This window comes from Astatotilapia calliptera, chromosome 20 (genome assembly GCF_900246225.1).
Source record: "Astatotilapia calliptera chromosome 20, fAstCal1.2, whole genome shotgun sequence".
Classification (NCBI taxonomy): domain Eukaryota; kingdom Metazoa; phylum Chordata; class Actinopteri; order Cichliformes; family Cichlidae; genus Astatotilapia; species Astatotilapia calliptera.
In genome coordinates this window covers 7,272,034-7,289,350 of record NC_039321.1, presented here as the reverse complement: position 1 = coordinate 7,289,350, position 17,317 = coordinate 7,272,034, and the positions used below count along the sequence as shown (strand labels likewise).

Below are 17,317 nucleotides of genomic sequence, written 5' to 3'. Positions count from 1 at the left end.
GTCTAGTTATCTATTTGGTTCAGAACTGAACCAATGGGACAGGTTATCATGGAATTGGATGGACTTGGATGGATCTGGAATTTTTAATAAGGTGTTTAAATCAACCTCTCAGAGATCATGTTAAAGGTATATCTGTACGATACAATGGATTATTTCTGAACAGTAATGTGAATTACAGCAAAAAACAAGTCTCACAACGTACAAATAGCACATGAATTTTGTTTTTAATTAAGAAACACCAAGGGCAAGAAGAGCATCTTTCAACATTGGAAATGAAACAGTCAAGTCAATTTGACATAGACATTTTTCAGCTGGTACACTTTCATTCATTTATCTGATACAGTAAGAATTTGCTTTTGTCTGCCGCTCAGAAGTGAAGGAGTAAAATGATCAATGAAAAAATAAAAATAAAAACAGCAAGTTAAAATCCAAAACCAAAAGTGCACCTTTCTTTATTTGTAGTGGAGTAAAATAAACCAAAAGCAGCTATCAGTTTCTCACTAACCGCATTTGGTGACAGTGTACAGTGTATGTGTGAAAATCCAGTTTAAGAGCAGATACACATAAGGCACCCACCAAGGGGCACACACACCATCATTATCTGCTTTAATGTCCTAACCTGGACCACAGCGTTAGCTTTCTTCATCCCGCTTGTTCATGATGACATCATTCTGTGCACTCATACATTTGGAGCCTAAGACTTTTTTCAATTAGTGAATAATAAGACCACTTTTCATCCATTTGACCAGGAAGCTCCAGTCAAATATCACATGTTAACCTTTAATGGAACCTTGTTGGGGTCATTTTTGAAGAAGTTTCCAGGTGGGCCCTATTGAAATCGAACATCAGGAGAAAAACAACAGGGTGTGGGAGGCAATACACAATAACCAAAGAAAAGAAAGTAGCAAGCTTCTGTAATTGTTCTAAAACAGTAGAATCGAGCCTAGAAAGCAATAAAAAAGCAGGGAAAAAAAGAAAAACACAAAATAAATTAAAACGGTGCAACTCTATGTGAAAGGATGCTGCTCATTTTAGGATATTAATACAAATATTTTAAGCTTACAAAAAAAACAAGAAAAGGGTTTGTGAATCCCAAAGTGATTGTGCCATTGTGTGGTGTGGTCAACTAAAGGCTTGCGAGCATGCTTTATTTTATTAGAGCTACACTATTGATCACAGCACCTGCAGGAGGCTTCCACTGCATTCACACATGGCCAAACACTAATCCAACTATGTGCTGCGGATGAATCTCTCTTTGGAGAGAAAACATCCCATAGAACCACAGAGCCTTCAGAGTTTCATAGCTTAGTGAGGTGTCTCTAAAGCTACCAAACCTGTGTAAAACCTTGAGGCAGTTCTGCATTGATCCTCCTGAGGATATGGATAATGACACATGCACACACACACAAACCCAAATGCACACATCTGACCCTTACTGCGGCTGAATGTGGAGTGTTCTGTGAAAAAACGGAAAGGTCTAAAACATACATAACAAACAAATTTACTTCACATATACACTCATTCTTAGTTGACACAGATATCTACCTGACTGGCAGATAGTTTAACACATAAAACAATATCTTCAATAACCATACATAAAAAATGACACATTTTCAGTTCACTTAAACTCCTTCTTTGAGATCTACTCAATCAAATAAGGCTGTTGAGGCAACAAACAATGCCATACCGCCATTAAATCAATCCAAAAATGCCATGCACATCAACAAAAGTAATGACTGTATGCTGATCTATGCCAAATTACTAAATAAAACCTCTACATGTGACATATTAACTATTTGACTATGTGCTGTATTTTAATGTCTCACCTTAGCACCAAGATTTCTTTCTTTAAAAATAAAAAAAATATATAGACAGAAGACAAAAAGCACTGCAAATTACTAGTGAATCAACAATAAGCCAAGCTGAAGCAGCGGTACTTATATCCTTAGCTTTTAATCCTTTGTATTTGACGTCCTGAGTTGTGTGCTGAAGCTGCAAGTGACTGTGACCATGTGCACTCCTCTCCCAACGGTTCAGGAAAGACTGTAAGCATGCTCGCAATGAAAAGGTTCCTCTACAGAAGTGAAGAAAGAAGGCCTAAAAGTCTTCCGGTATTAATACAGTTAGGCCTTTAAAAAGCCCAGGACACAGAGTACTAGAACCCAGAAACAATTCTAGGAAAGATGAAGAGCAGTTATGGTTAGTTTGCATGTTTCCCCCCACAAATATAATATATATAATCATATGTATATAAATAAAAATTCAGTGCTGTAAAAACATCTCCACCTCCTTAGGATCTGACCCATCGTAGAAGGCCTAATATGTTTTACTTTTCTCATGGCTAATTCTACTGCTGGAAGTATGTAAACTGTACTGGTTTTCCTGTGTTAATAGTCCTTCATCAAGAATACAACACCGAGGAAGAGAAGACGTGTTAATATTGTCTGAATTTTTCTGTCTTTTTTTTGGTTTTACTGCACACAGATAAATGCATCTTGTTGTGTAATCTTTTTTTTTGGTAGCAGCAAAGCACCAAGTATGTGTTAGGCTCTATTTGTGTAAGTCTTTTTGTGTAGGTTTGCTGTGTGTGTGTGTGTGTGTGTGTGTGTGTGTGTGTGTGTGTGTGTGTGTGTGTGTGTGTGTGATGTTTCTTCAAAGTCTCTATGTGTGTTTGTGTACGTGTGTGCAGCAGTCTATGAAGAGCATGGCTGCACGTTGATGCCATGGGCCGCGTGGGCTTGCAGGTCAATGGCCTGGGCTGGCTGCTGTCCTGGCCGAGCATTCATCAGTGCCAGGTTCCTCACACAGCCCTTCATTCCTGATGAAAACTTCCCTCCTGTCATGGCAGTCATACCCGGGGCTCCACCTGTTGCATGGAATCACACCCACATAGGTAACTTTATTGATTTGCAAATATTGAAGAAAAGCATGTCTGAAACTGACATACTGGAATAAAGCTAGATGATAGATAAACACAGTGAGAAACTATTTCCATTGTAACCAAGAAAAATTAAAAGGTAACGATAATGCTATGAAGGCTAAAGAATTGTGTGAAAATTGTTTGCATGCCAGGAAAAATATGTGAACTACTTTGACACAATAATGCCTCTGAAAAGCTCAATTTTTTTCAGGGAAACTAAGTAGCCAGAAAATCCTCTGACTTGTGTTACAACTCATTATTTATCTGACTGTCTTTGAACAATGACAGCTGGGATAAGTGCCAGCCCCCCTGTGACTGTGCACTGGACAAGCGGTTAAGAAAATGGAAGAATGGATTATTATTTATTATTAATTCATCACTATTCATGTATTATTTAACTTATATTTGTGAATGAATGTATTCAATTGTGCAGTATTTTAGTCCTGTTTTTTCAAATAATCCATCTATATTTTGTCACTTTGTGTACTCAATCCTGCCATTCTACGCACCAAGATATATACTGCCTTTGGTGTTGACCATGAGGCTTTTGCCTTTAGATTGTCCATGTAGCTTGGCTCCTCCATCAACCTGGATATAGCCATCTTTTCCAGTTCTGTGAGAAAAGAGCCACACAACACAAGTTAATTCAAGAAATTATGGAACTCCACAGGTTAATAATCAACCTTTTCAACAACAGATAATCTGACAAAGTTACAGAAGTTACAAGTTATAGTACAAAAAGTATACGTTCATTTGATATAAATAATAGATGTATTCTACTGAGACAGAAAATTAAGTAGCTATTGATGAAAGAAGACAACCACAACTCATAGTGCTTTATTTTATTAAATACATCTAGAATGTAAAAGCAAATGACTGCAGGATAATGAAATGCAATCATACCTGACTGCTGTGATCTTATGCCATCTGCCGTCATTGATTGACCTGTCGGAAAAGATTTGTGCCTCTCCACTTCCCAGTTGGTAACTAGATAATACAAATCATGACCATAATTATGAGTTGTAAACATTTTTTCCTAATCTGCATGTCAGAAGATTTAGAGAATTTCAGAACAGACCTACCTGAAAACAAGGCGTCCATTCTGTAGGCCGAGGCTAATAAAGTCCTTGCGCTTGCCATGTTCTCCAGGTTCCTGGAATTAAATATGTTAGGTCACAACAAGGTCACAGCTTGTTGTGTGACTGTGTATGAATTGCTGAACACGGACCAGCTGACCTGTGGTCATATTGCAGAACAAGCGCTATAACAGCAAACATGAACCAGTGTAGTGAGATCATTCCTGGCAGTGACACAAAATGTTCCATGCAAACTAACAATGTCAAAAGAGGACTGATGATATAGTACCTTACAAACAAAGATACAATTCATTTGGCACAGATGGGAAAAAAAAAAGTGGATACCTTTTTAATAGCATGCACCTTTCGCAAAATGCGTGCACCATTGGTCTCCTGAGGAAAATTGAGGGGGTGAGTTAGAGAAGCAACATGCATTTATTTAGTGGTGTCAGAGGGTGCCAGGCTTACAGTCAGCATGCCTGAAAATGACATAGCTTCAGCAGAAGATTTGATAGTGTAATGATGAAAGATGTAGTAATGCATCAGTTATGTATTACCGACCGCACTGAAGTCTATAAATGACATGAAATGCTATGAAAATGGCAGCAATTCTTTTCTTTTCTTTTTTTTTACAGTCACAGTGATGATTAAGAGTGCTCGAGTGCAGTAGCAAAGTTAGGTTGGGAATGAAAACATGGAGGAGAGATATGAATATAAGGCACAGAACTAGGCAGAACCAGGACTCACCACTCCCTGCCATAGGATCAGGCCATCAGAGGAGCTGGTGTTGATCTCCATTTCAATTGTTTCTGGTGAATCGTGGGCACTTAAACAGTAAAAAACAACAGCACCACAATAATAATTTCACTTCATCATTATATTAATTCATATAAATTCACTAAATGTGAAAACAAATTATTTACCTTCTTGGGAAAATGGATTTAGGAAGTGCAATGTATCCATTATTGTTGAAATGAGCTGCATACTGATAGGGTGAATCTGCAATAAATACAATAAAATAAGCATAAAAACAGATTCAAGTCACAGTAAAGCTGGTTCACCTTCACTTGAACTTATGGTGCCCTCTAGTGGTAAAAGTACAGAGAATTCCTGGTAAAACAGACTTGATTAGATGCAACATAAACACTATGTAACCATAGTGTAACCACAGGCTTTTTTAAAAAAAACTGTCTTATTTGTCTGGTAGATACAGCAGCTACTCAACAATGAGACAAACCCAAAAACAGGGAATTTTTTTTCTCACTGACATTTTTTGCCTCTTGATTTAAATTTTATTATTTTAGTTTTCATTTAGCGCGATACCTCGACTGTACAGATGTTGCACATGTAGCCCCACTCATCTAGGATGGCACAGTACATGTCATTGCTAGGTTTGTTGCATCTCCAAACACAGTCTCATGAGCATGCAGGAGACTTTAGGAGACATACAGTTATTCTAGGAGAGCTTGACAGTGCCGTAGAAAGTCCCTAAACCATCACCAGGACTGGTATCTGCTCCTTTGTGTAGGAACAGGCTGAGCACTGCCAGAGTGCCCTAAAATGACCTCCAGCAGGACACCGATGTGAATCAAACAATGAGAAACAGACTTTATGAGGATGGTCTGAGTGCCCGACATCCACTTTTGGGACCACTGCCCGATTGGCATTTGCCAAAGAATACAAGAATTGGCAGGTCCATCACCGCGCCCTGTGCTTTTCACAGATGAGAGCAGGTTCACCCGGTGCACAGTGATGGTCTTGGGCGGCATATCCATGGAGGGATGCTCTACAGCAGGGGTGTCAAACTCAAATACACAGTGGGCCAAAATTCAAAACTGGAACAAAGTCGCGGGCTAACATTAATATTTATTGAAAAAAAAATCTTCCTCCAGATATAAGAATGAATCTTTTCTTATGGACTCAAATAAGTTTTGCTGGAAAACTGAATATGGAACAAGCAAAGCTTAATACCAAACAATATATATATTAGCTGTATAATACCAGTAGGCCAGCTCTAATAGTAATTTGGTATGGCTTCGCGGGCCAAATGTAATTAGGCTGCGGGCCAAATTTGGCCCGCGGGCCAGAGTTTGACACCTATGACTTATGGCAAAGTTAGTCTCAATGTTATTCTTTATTTTTTCTCAGTGTCTTCTTGAGGGACAGTATGTGTATATGTGTACGTGATATTAAATGAATGTTTAAGTGCAGGTTATTGTGCAGACTCAGCACAGAGCATCAAAGAGTTGATTTGTAGTGTGTCACATCAGTGTGGTGGCAGCTGTCCTGGCAGCCATTTTTGGAATTCCTTAAGATACTATGATTCATATCAGAATGTCACACATAAACACATTGTATTGAATGACACAAAAACAGAATCTTATGAGAATTATAAGCTTCTGCTAACATTCTGTCCACATTTGATAACCTGCTTAGTGATGTGAAATCATCATCAATGTGTGTGGGCAAAACAGAAGCAACTTTGGATTTCTAACTACAAATCCATTCTCTCTTGTTTCTTTTTGTCTTTATCCCACTCTAAAAGTTGGATGTAACAGTGAGACTAAATTCACAACCCAATAGAAACAGATCCAGGTACATTTACAGCAATATTCAAACTGAATACAGGCTGCTGGCCATTGACATGTAGTATACTTGAAGTCACCTGGAACTGTAGCTGTGCTGTAAACAAATAATGAAGCACAGTTTGACCAGAATAAGAACTAGAATCTTTAACACACTAAGATAATAAAATACACAAGCTATTTGGCTGGTAACTGGCAATAAGCCAGAGGACTAATGGCCCAGAAGGCCCAAACGAAACTAGTAATGTCCAGACATCTAGCCTATATTACTTAATATTCATTAACCTATTTAAAAAGCACTTTTGCTCTGTTTCAGGTAAAGTGTAAATCTGCACCTCTGATTTGTGTGATTACATTTTCTCTTTGTCTTTTTCTGCTGCAGCAGCCAAAGTCTGATTTATTAATGACAAACCAGTGGTAGAAGCATCATAACATCAAGAAAACTGGACAGTTAAAGGATTTTTCTTTTTACATAAAAAAGAAAAAAAATGTTTGATGATCTGAAATGTTTAAGTGTGACAAACATACAAATAAATAGGAAAACGCTTTTTCACACCATTGTCATATAAAAGACTTACTTCCTTCATTCTGTTCATTGACCCCATTGTGGACCACTAAAATGTTGTATACTATGTAGTATATACCTTATTTACTTTATTTATTAAGTTTTGGGTTTGTTTTGTTTTTTTGCGCTACATTAGACAACATCAAAATAGCATTGTCAAAAATGACAATAGCGTTGGCATTTTTGTTATTTGTGTTTTGTAATCTTTATAAAAACCTAGAAAAAAACACCTCTTAATCTTTGGTATATGGCGAGGTGCGGTGGACATCCAAGTTTGTGATTGTGTCGATTTTTCAAATCAATACCATGGTTGCATCTACTGAAAATCTCTGTGAAGCTTAAAGCTCAGTGACCTTGACTTCAAGGTCAGAGGTCAACTTTTCTGAAAATCAGAGGAGTTTCACATTTATAACACAGGTATGTCTACTAGGAGGCTGAAGGGTATATATATTTATAAACAATCAAAAACAACAATTTAGTTCCAATTTGTATGGAATTTATTTCTGTAAACATGGTGTTTTAGGTCGGATTAAAGGACTGATGTGATGGTAAGGTGTCCGCTGCTCTGCTTTGAATATTGGTAGGCTTTTTTTTTTTTTAAATTTTCACAAGAATTGCTAGTTCCCCCAGAGTTTTGGCCACCCCAGCAATCAGAAGATTCCCTATGAGCAAGCATTTAGTGACAGTGGGAAGGAAAAACTCCCTTTAAAAAGGAAGAAACCTTCGACAGAACCAGGCTCAGGAAGGGACAGTCATCTGCCGTGACTGTTTGGGGTGGGGGGAGTGAAAATTAAAAAAAAAAAAAAGCCAAAGTGATAATTATTGGAGCAGCTTAATTAATATTTCCAGTGTAATTTGCTGTTAATATCCTTTTCCAACCCCAGTTTGTGTTTTTATCACTTTTGTCCAGGGTGGAAGATGCCATGCTGGAGAGTTGACTCTGTATGGTCTTTCAATGTTGATACTTGGGAACCTGTTGGAGAGGCCAGGGTTGAAAAAGGGATGCCGTAGAACCTGAGAGGGTGTTATCCGCTGGTGTGGATCCAAGGCCAACATCTCTTTAATTAGTCTGACAAATAAGCGTTGGCCATCTTCTGGTCCTCGTCTAAACATCATTATTTGTTCGAGGTCATCCAGACGTGTCAGTTTTATGTATCTTGTCTCCAAAGATTCATATCCTGTCTCGTATTTAAATTGTTGGGCGGTCTTAAATGTCCAGCGCTGTTGGTTGTAGTTGTAGTTGTCTTTTGTGAAATAGTCTTCAGTATACACGCCAGAATCGAGAACATGATCTGGTGGCTGATCCTGAGTCTCTATGATGAATTTCAAAACATCATAATATTTTTTTCCAGGGTAGAGTGGCACCCCTGTAACAAGCTCAACAGCCACTAGCTACAGAGACCACATGTCACATGCTTCGTTATAAGGAAGGCCAAGCATAACCTCAGGTGCACTATAACCAACCGTCCCCACACGGTCACCAGGCATCACTGCAGACGCAGGACATGCGAGGCCAAAGTCTATAAGTCTGACTTTGACTGGAGACTCATAGCGTTTTACAACCATGATGTTGCCAGGTTTGAGGTCAGTGTGCACTATTCCCAAAGAACCCAGGTGGGACAGAGCATTTGTGAGTTGACCTAAAATTGGCCTGACTTCGCTTATGGGGAGACGCCGGTTATTCGGGTCCCCTATGTAGTCCCACAGGCATTGATCTACGTAGGAGTTCAAATTTCAGGCAAACTCGCTCTCTGTCAAGGAAAAAGCCGTTCCATTGAACAATGTTGGCGGCATCTGGATCCAACCTTGCTCCAGGATGAAAATTTCCTTTTTTGCCTGTTCCAGAATATCAGTGCGGTTCTTGTTCACTTTAATAGCCACAGCTTGGTTGGTTTTAGTATCACGGCATTTGGCTACAATACCAAAGCCCCCTTCTCCGAGGAAATCCTCTACCTTGTAGTGGTTTCCCAAAAAGCTCCCTTCAACTATTTCAAGCTCATCTGAGCTGAAGGATGGGCTGGCTGATGTGTGGACGAATACTTGCTGAGAAAATTCAACCGAGTTTTGAAAACTGCAGTTGATTTTCTCTGATCTCTTGCATTTCAAGTTTGAAGGGTGCTGAAAGACCACAGGGTTTTGTGGTCTTTCAGCATGTCAATGCAAGGGGAACTCGTAGGGTTGAAAAAGGGATGCCGGAGAACCTCTAAGCCTTTCTAGACCTTTCTAAAAGTCACACTTTAACACACCTATGCAATGAAATGCCACTGCTTAAATTTCATTATGTTCTCAAAGATGAGAAGATAATGATGCATATGCAAATACTGCTTTTTTAAAGTGTAGAACAACAAAACTTCAAGATGCAGACTTGTGTCAACACTGGCCATCACATGAGTCAATTATTGACCGTTTCTTGCTCTTACGGACAAAAATCTTCACAGCCATGGCACCATGCACATATGCCACTGAGTACATAATATGCTTGAAATACATTCTGACTGAACCAAACAATGATCACATTGTACTTTCAGCAGACACTTTAAGTTGTTAGTGAGACCACAAATATTCTGACATGGAGCAGACTCAATGACCTGACTTAGTTTCAAAGAGGAAACAAGTGTTTTGCTTTAGGTTTTTTTTTTTTTTTTTGGTGTGGTTGTACAAACAGGCAGGTTTTTAGTTTACAGAAACAAGATTGTATTTGTAAGTATCCATCTTACAGGCACAGGCATAATGAGAGTGAAAGAGGAAAAGAAAAACAAGGGGAATTCCACATTTCTATCACTTCCAGAATGAAAATGGTGCAACTCCAATGCAGAGTGCATATATTAGTTTAGCTCCCAAATGCAGGCTACCACCCTATTACCCCTTAGTTTAAATGCAGAATTCCCCTCTCCCAACTTTCAATGGGAATGATAGCCTCAGTTGTTGGTGAGAATAAAGACGCTTGGATTGTGTTTTTGTGGGCATGTATGTTAGGTAAAAGACAGTTCAGGTGGAGCTTTGAAGGGACATGGGGCCCCTCAAACTCAGACAGGGCCCTGTTAGTCACGGTCGCGTCAGGCAGACTGAATATTTAGATACTGTACCATTCGCCTCGCTAGACTCCAAATTCCTCAGGGCCTCTGGGAAGCTGACGACCTGGCCTGTGTGTGCAGGATATAGTGGTGAGAGTGCAGGAGTAAGACACGTGTAATCATTTAGGGTTAACCCTCCCAGCACTGCATGCTGGGAGCAAACTGTTTGATGTATAATGGGCTTTATTTTTTGGAAAATTTGAATCACATGTGCTGTATGTTTGTGACTGTGTGTGCAACCATTTTTGCTTTGATGATGTGCGGCTTTGTCTAAAGGATATACATTTGTGTACTAAGCAGTGTAACGTGAGAAGATATGAGTCGCTTTTTGCTCCTGGTTTAGACTGGTTTAATGACAACATGCAGTATTTCACCTGATAATACTTCCTCACAGTTGAGACCTGTGTACCCAGGTGTACACACACACTGGCTGTTGATGCAGATGCCTCCATTCTGGCAATGAAGATTGCTATGGCACGCGTCCTTCACTATCTCGCACCGTTCACCTGCAGGGTCACATATCAATCATGAGTCAAGAAAGGTCACAGGTCAAACAGGTTACTTCTTCAAAAAAGTAACTGAGTTTTGCAAACAAAGTTTTTTGCAGCTCTTTCCCTAAAAATAAACATTTCAAACTATTTACAGAACAATCAGGTGTTCTGTTCTGCATCAAATTTGATGCCACACAAATTATTTGTGCCACTCCCAAAAAAGATTTCTGTCCACTATGAGATAAAGGGGAACATCACAAGCCTGATACCTGCAGGCCTGACAACAGGAGATGTATCACTCCTGTAACACCTGTAACATTTAGCAGTCGCCTCATTGTTCTGACACACACAACAAAACTATTGACTACACTACACACTAACTTCACAAGAAGCTAAACGTCGCAAATCTCTCACATCTCAAAACACCGCTGCAACTCCTAAAACTTCTCTCTCCCTAAACAACTAAATGCCATGTTGTCATATCATTTTTTGATTGATAGTACATTTTTCCACCAATAGGAAAGGCTGGGGGGGGGGGGGGGGGGGTTGCTCACAGGCGGAGAGCGCTTTCAAGCGTTTTCCTTATAAAACGCCATTTTTACAGTTTCTTCCCGCAGTAAATATAAATAACGATAGTATTCAGGAAATAAACAAACACGGCATATATTTTTTTATCATAACTATGGTTTTACGTGGCCTATCAACACAATTGAAAAACTGTTATAGTTTTTCAATTGTGCTATAGTCCACACTTTCACATCTCCAATGGTTGTACACGTCATTAACGTGGCTTCACTCCACATCAGCCACGCTTTGCTAGCTAAAATACCGGTGTCGGCACATAAGGATGCTGTCATAGCCTGCCAACGACGTTGATTAGCTGCGTATATACGAATGTGAATCGCATTATTGGCTGGACTATGGGATAAGGTGACATCGTTCTAAACCCATACTGGAGCAGCCAGTCACTTACTGACTAACACTATTTATTTTAATTTCAATTCAGGTTAGATTTCTTTTTGTGCGCAACACAGCTTAGAGGGAACATTGCATGTGACATTTGCTATGTCTTCTTTTAAGCACTCACCTTCAAATCCATCCTTACAGAGGCACTGGTACTCATACTCAGCACTAGACATGCAGTGACCACCATTCAGACAGGGCCGCCGGTCACATGGGCTTCTGTCCACACATTTACTGATAGATCTACTCTCTGTGAAGCTGTAGGACAAATCCACCTTCTTGTTGTTGATGGAAACCTAAGCATGTAATACAAACTAATTCAAGCTTCCACGTGTTCAAATATATTGTGTAACCACATCTCATTTTTAGTACACAGAGATCTCACCTCTCCTATGCAGCCCTTAAACATGTCGCTGACATTAGCAGGCTTAGGCAGGATGTCCATGTTGGACACTCCTCCTATGTACATGAGGGTGTGAATATTGAGGCCCTGGGCTTTGCCCGGAGATGTCTTTCTCTCCACTGGACCTTGGTCGACCCTCAGGTGGCCATCCCTCTTGTTCCGCTCAGCCACAACTCTGTGCCACTGCCCCAGAGAGACTGGCTCAGGACTGACAAGTATCGCCTGGCCTGAAAGACAAATACAAAAACTATTAAGTTTAATTTTATACTAATTGCAATAAGAAAAGAGTGCCACTTTTATTGATTTAACATTTCTATAACTTCTATATATCATGGAGTGATATTTACAATCAATATCTATATATTATAGCTACTTTTCTAAACTTTTAATCAACTGTAAAACAGTTTCAGTTTAAGTGTTGTTTTCAAGAAATTGCATGCTCAAAATTTTTTTGTTCTCACTCCCATTTCTTCTTGTTGCACATTGAAGCTCTACTTGGAACCTTGTGAAGATCCAACCATGCAAAATACGATTTTTTGCCATTTTTCAAGTAGACTTAAACTTTTAATCGGGACTGTATCACTACCTAAATTGTACAGTTGCTTATTTTGAAATAAAAAATAAATATGATTTCTCTTTACCTGTGCCCAGTTCATATCTAAACTCTACATGTCCCTTCACCATGGAAATGGCGACGAAATCCTCCACCTTCATTTTTTTCCCACCACAGAAGAAGATCAGGCCATCTCTCTGCACTGGCTTGAACTCCAGCTCAACACGCAGGTCATCATGGATGTTGGTCAGAGGAGGATAGGCGATGTATGACTCCTCACCATCAAACAGTGGCGTGGTAACCAGTTCCCCTAGGAGGAAATTAATAAAAAAAAATAAAACTTAATTTCTTATAGCAGTGTTATAAATAATTATATCTGCATATCACTATGTACCTTACATTTTCATCATGACCATTGTAAAAATATGTCATAACAGCTAGATTTTTCTGTTTTTATAAAAGACAAAGGTATATTTCAACTTACCATCCATGCATTTATCCCCAAATTTGCCAAGATGGCAGCGGCAGTCGTAGCCAAGGCCATTCAGGCGGTTGATGCAAGTAGCATCTGGTCCACAGGCCTCTGAAAAAGGTGTGAAAAATGATGAGTGCAACACTTTTATTTGTTTATAATAATTCCATTAGGAATATTCAGATACTTTGATTCAAATGTGGGGTCAATTAGTGATTCACACCTACCCGAGTGACAGTGGAGAGAAGAGTGGTGCTGACAGTTGCTGCCTGTAAATCCTCTGGGACAGCTGCACTTATACAAACTAGCCTCTGAATCCTCACACATCCCTCCATTCTAATTCAGGATATTACAATTTGTTTTACTAGTTATAATAAAATAAAACAGCAAACAAAGAAAGATGTGGATAGATTTAACTGACCTGACATGGTTTATCTTCACAGGTAGGACAGTTTGTCACACCAGTAGAGCTGCGGTCAAGGTCTTTAAAGATGATTTCCTCACCCTGGATGAATAGCTGACGAATACAGCCTGCATGGTACCAACACTCAGTAAGGGCAAATCATCACACATATATACAGAACCTTTCTCCACAATGTAGTTCTGTTATTTAGTAAAGCATGGGATATCTTACCCACAAAACCAGTCTTAATTCCAGCAGTTTTGGTGAGGAGTGTGTAGTTGGGATAACCACCCACATAAAGCTCCTCATTGAGATCCAGACCCTGGAACTTGCCCTTATTAACAGAAAAAAGACCACATTAACTTGCATTAAAAATGAAGTGCAAATAGCGGATCAGCTGTCTTGCTCAGCTGTCACTGAAACGACAGTACCTGTGAGCTGCCATTGATGGGCTCTCCTCCATCTACAATAATATATCCTTGGGTGAGGTTGCGATGCAGCTCAACTGTGTGAAACTCTCCCAGTTTAATAGGGTGCGGGTCACGTATGGTGGCCATGCCAGAGCCCACATCAAACCTAAGATAAGAGAGATTTTAAAAATCCATACATCTTCTTAAGGTCACCTGTCCATTTTTAAATTATAGCAATAGTATATATGATAACAAATGTAAATTGATTTCAACTGACCGGAATTCCAAGCGGCCACCCACAAGCCCCAGAGAGATAAAGTCAGCTCCTGTAGTCCTTCTCTGGCCATTGTAGAGAATCATACCTGCACAGCAAGAAGACACAACACTAGTACAAAGTTGATTCTAGATAATTTTCCCCACATCTTAATCCTTATCCATCTTAATAAGTCAAATAAATCTACTAGATTTATTTAAACACATGATGTTATTTCAAGAATATCCTTGTCTCAGTGGTGCATAATTTCTCTTTTCAGCTGTGCCTTCATTTAATGGCACTGCTTTCAGAGTATTTACACGATATGTAAGTGACTTGTTAGGATGGATATTGGTTGCAGTATCATTCACACAGGAAGTGAAAGAATCAATCCAGTGAAAGCTGGATGGTAAAGCAGCATGCTAGGGCGACACAAGTATAAAGCCAACCAAAGCCATGTTACAAACGGTCCTCCTATCACTAGGCTGCAAAATGGAACCAGTCACATCATAATAGCATATTCTTCTGTTTTCTTTCTCTACATGCTGAAAATATACATGCTTATATGAGGCTCATGGTGAAATGCGAACATGCAATCTTGCATGTCTACCTTTATCTTTACCGAAAATGGATGATCAACATGTTAAAAAAAAATAAGGATACTGTAAAACATGTAATTAATTGTTATTCATTTGTCATTAATCTGAGGCTGCACTTACATAGTTTTAAGATCTTGTAAAGACCTGATCATTTTTATTAATTCCTGTTATGTAAAAACTTTACCATATTTGATCCTCTAAATATATGAAAGCAAAAGATTTTAATAGCATGATCAAATTGTTCTTGCAGTTTATTTCATTTTGGGTTTTTTTGCTTTGTTTTTTTTGCTACAATTTGCTACCTGATGGGTGGAGCAAAAATCTGTAATGTCACATATAAGTTGCAAAAGATAAAACTGGCAATGATGAAAATTAGAGCCAGATAGATTTCCATCAATGCTGAATTATTTCATGCCCCATTCATTCAAAAGAGAGAGTATAACTACTGTACTTGCAAAAGCAGCTTGACTTTAGCTTCAAATGTGCATTTGTAATATTGTTCTTCCTTATACATACAATCATTTGAAGCACAGCTGATTTGTACATAGCTTTGAAGCGGATGAACAAGACTGGGATGTGAAAGCAGACTTGTAAGCTTTTTTAATACTGATCACATCTAATATTACCAAATGTGTTCTTGGAATCACGAATGAAAACTCAGTACAAAAACATTGGCCATGCACCATGTCGAATCTGTTTCACAGCCCCAAAATCAGCTCTGAGCTGGATGCATTATGGGAAAATCTGATGCAGCCAAAAAGCAATACTGCCAACATCAGCCTTGAGTTCCTGAGATTCTCAAGCACTGAGACTCACCAGCGTACAATATGAGACCTTCCCACCACACGGGTGAGATGTGAGAGAGATGGAAGGGACAGGAGACGCAGTGAAATTACACATGAGGAGATATGAAAAATATACTACACAACAATGCGCAAGATTTAACAAAAAAGTAATGCAAAATATACACTATGCAATTAAAGCAGATTTAAGTATGTACATCCTTACCATCAACGTTATCAGGTCTAAAGTTGACCTTAATATTGAAAGCTTTATAAGCATTTTTGATAGTTGGCAGGGTGAGGTACGACGAAGGTTCCTGGGCAAAATATGGCATCACTCTCTCTGGAAGGAAAAACAAGAAAAAGAATCACATTATAGTTAACGCAGGCTTTTCTTTGGTTCATACTCACAGCTATTTACTAATATCTCAACTCCCCACACTAACCATGGACTTCAAGTGTAGTAAAGGACTCCACTTTGCCCTGCTTGTTTGAGGCTGTACAGACGTATGTGCCAGAATCCTCATGGGTGACCCGAGGAACTGTCAGCACGTTGGCTTCTTGGAAACACTTAGCAGGAAGCTCCCTATCAAGCTACATAAACAAACAAAAAAAATAAATAAAAAGATTTGTACATAAAACACACTATGCACATATTTTTAAAATAAGGTTTTACCAAAGAGAGACTTTAGCCTCAATAATCTATCTTAACAATGTCTGCTAGGCTACCTTAGACCATTTGATATCAGGAACAGGATATCCTGAGGCCACACAAGGCAAGACTGCATCTGACCCAACTGCCACCTCCTTCGTTTTTGGCAGAGCAGCAATTTGAGGAAGGGCTGTGCAAACAAGTTAGGAATTGAAATGATGATGAGTGGGAGCTTAAGTCATTAATATGTTTGAAAGTGCAAGCATCTGCCTATGTGATGAAAGGGAAAAATGTCCCATTATGAACTCACACTGGACATTCAGGACCACTTGAGACTGTACTGAGCCCACATCATTGGTGGCTGTGCAGCGGTACTGGCCAGCATCGGCCTCTGTCACCTGTTCAATCTTCAGCATGCCACCCTTCACTACAATGTGAGGTGGCAGAGACCCACCGACTTTGCTCCACTTTACTGTGGGCTCTGGGTCACCAACAGCCTGGCATTCAAACTCCACAGAGTTCCCAATCATAACTGTCTGCACTGAGGTACGCACATTGATCATGACCTTTGGCAAGGCTGTGGAAAAAATAAATAACAAAGATGAATAAGGTTGGAACTGGTTTGGATAAAGCAGTGTATAGATTAGCGTATACACAAAGGACGTAACAGACCTTGGATTGTCAAACGAGCAGTGTCCTGTGCTTGACCATACACGCTGCTAGCTCGGCAGATATAAACACCTTCATTGCTTTGCTCTAGGTTCTCAATCCTGCAGGAAAAGGTGATTGGAAAAAAGTTTGAACACATATTATAGAACATTTAAGGGACTTGATTATTTTACTTTTGCTTCTCAGTTGTTGTAGAAAAAAAACATTACAAACATATCAACAAACTACACCGTCGTGTAGGAGAGTGTATTTATCACAGTGAACAAAGGCTCTGCAGTTTACTTTTAGCTCATTCCTTCTGTACTAACCTCCTGCCTGAAATAAACACAAGCACACCAAATCCACGTCTGAACATAGTCCCCATAAATTCATCATATTTTTTCCTTGATATGCAGTTTTCATAATCTGCCCTTTAAAATTAAAATCACATAATTGTAACTTGTTTTA

The 17,317-nt window shown here is 39.2% G+C and overlaps 1 protein-coding gene across 17 annotated transcripts in view; it reads right to left on the bottom strand.

Annotated features, from left to right (window-relative positions):
- Positions 1-2,656: 2,656 nt before the first annotated feature.
- hspg2 (heparan sulfate proteoglycan 2) overlaps positions 2,657-17,317 on the bottom strand; it is a 93,976-nt gene continuing 79,315 nt past the window's right edge. For 13 of the 17 annotated variants that reach the window (XM_026154414.1, XM_026154424.1, XM_026154423.1 and 10 more), the window contains 24 exons: positions 16,874-16,971; positions 16,512-16,778; positions 16,279-16,391; positions 15,996-16,143; positions 15,776-15,892; positions 15,584-15,601; positions 14,193-14,277; positions 13,937-14,081; positions 13,737-13,839; positions 13,524-13,633; positions 13,330-13,438; positions 13,115-13,213; positions 12,719-12,940; positions 12,060-12,304; positions 11,799-11,970; positions 10,595-10,726; positions 10,233-10,289; positions 4,920-4,995; positions 4,744-4,822; positions 4,342-4,389; positions 4,003-4,073; positions 3,824-3,907; positions 3,430-3,533; positions 2,657-2,866 (listed from right to left, as the gene is read on the bottom strand). In XM_026154414.1, coding sequence (XP_026010199.1) covers positions 2,694-2,866; positions 3,430-3,533; positions 3,824-3,907; positions 4,003-4,073; positions 4,342-4,389; positions 4,744-4,822; positions 4,920-4,995; positions 10,233-10,289; positions 10,595-10,726; positions 11,799-11,970; positions 12,060-12,304; positions 12,719-12,940; positions 13,115-13,213; positions 13,330-13,438; positions 13,524-13,633; positions 13,737-13,839; positions 13,937-14,081; positions 14,193-14,277; positions 15,584-15,601; positions 15,776-15,892; positions 15,996-16,143; positions 16,279-16,391; positions 16,512-16,778; positions 16,874-16,971 — 2,875 coding nt within the window. In that variant the 3' untranslated portion in view covers positions 2,657-2,693. The remainder of the gene's footprint in view (positions 2,867-3,429; positions 3,534-3,823; positions 3,908-4,002; positions 4,074-4,341; positions 4,390-4,743; positions 4,823-4,919; positions 4,996-10,232; positions 10,290-10,594; positions 10,727-11,798; positions 11,971-12,059; positions 12,305-12,718; positions 12,941-13,114; positions 13,214-13,329; positions 13,439-13,523; positions 13,634-13,736; positions 13,840-13,936; positions 14,082-14,192; positions 14,278-15,583; positions 15,602-15,775; positions 15,893-15,995; positions 16,144-16,278; positions 16,392-16,511; positions 16,779-16,873; positions 16,972-17,317) is intronic. The other 4 variants (XM_026154420.1, XM_026154416.1, XM_026154419.1 and 1 more) reach the window with 4 other exon arrangements.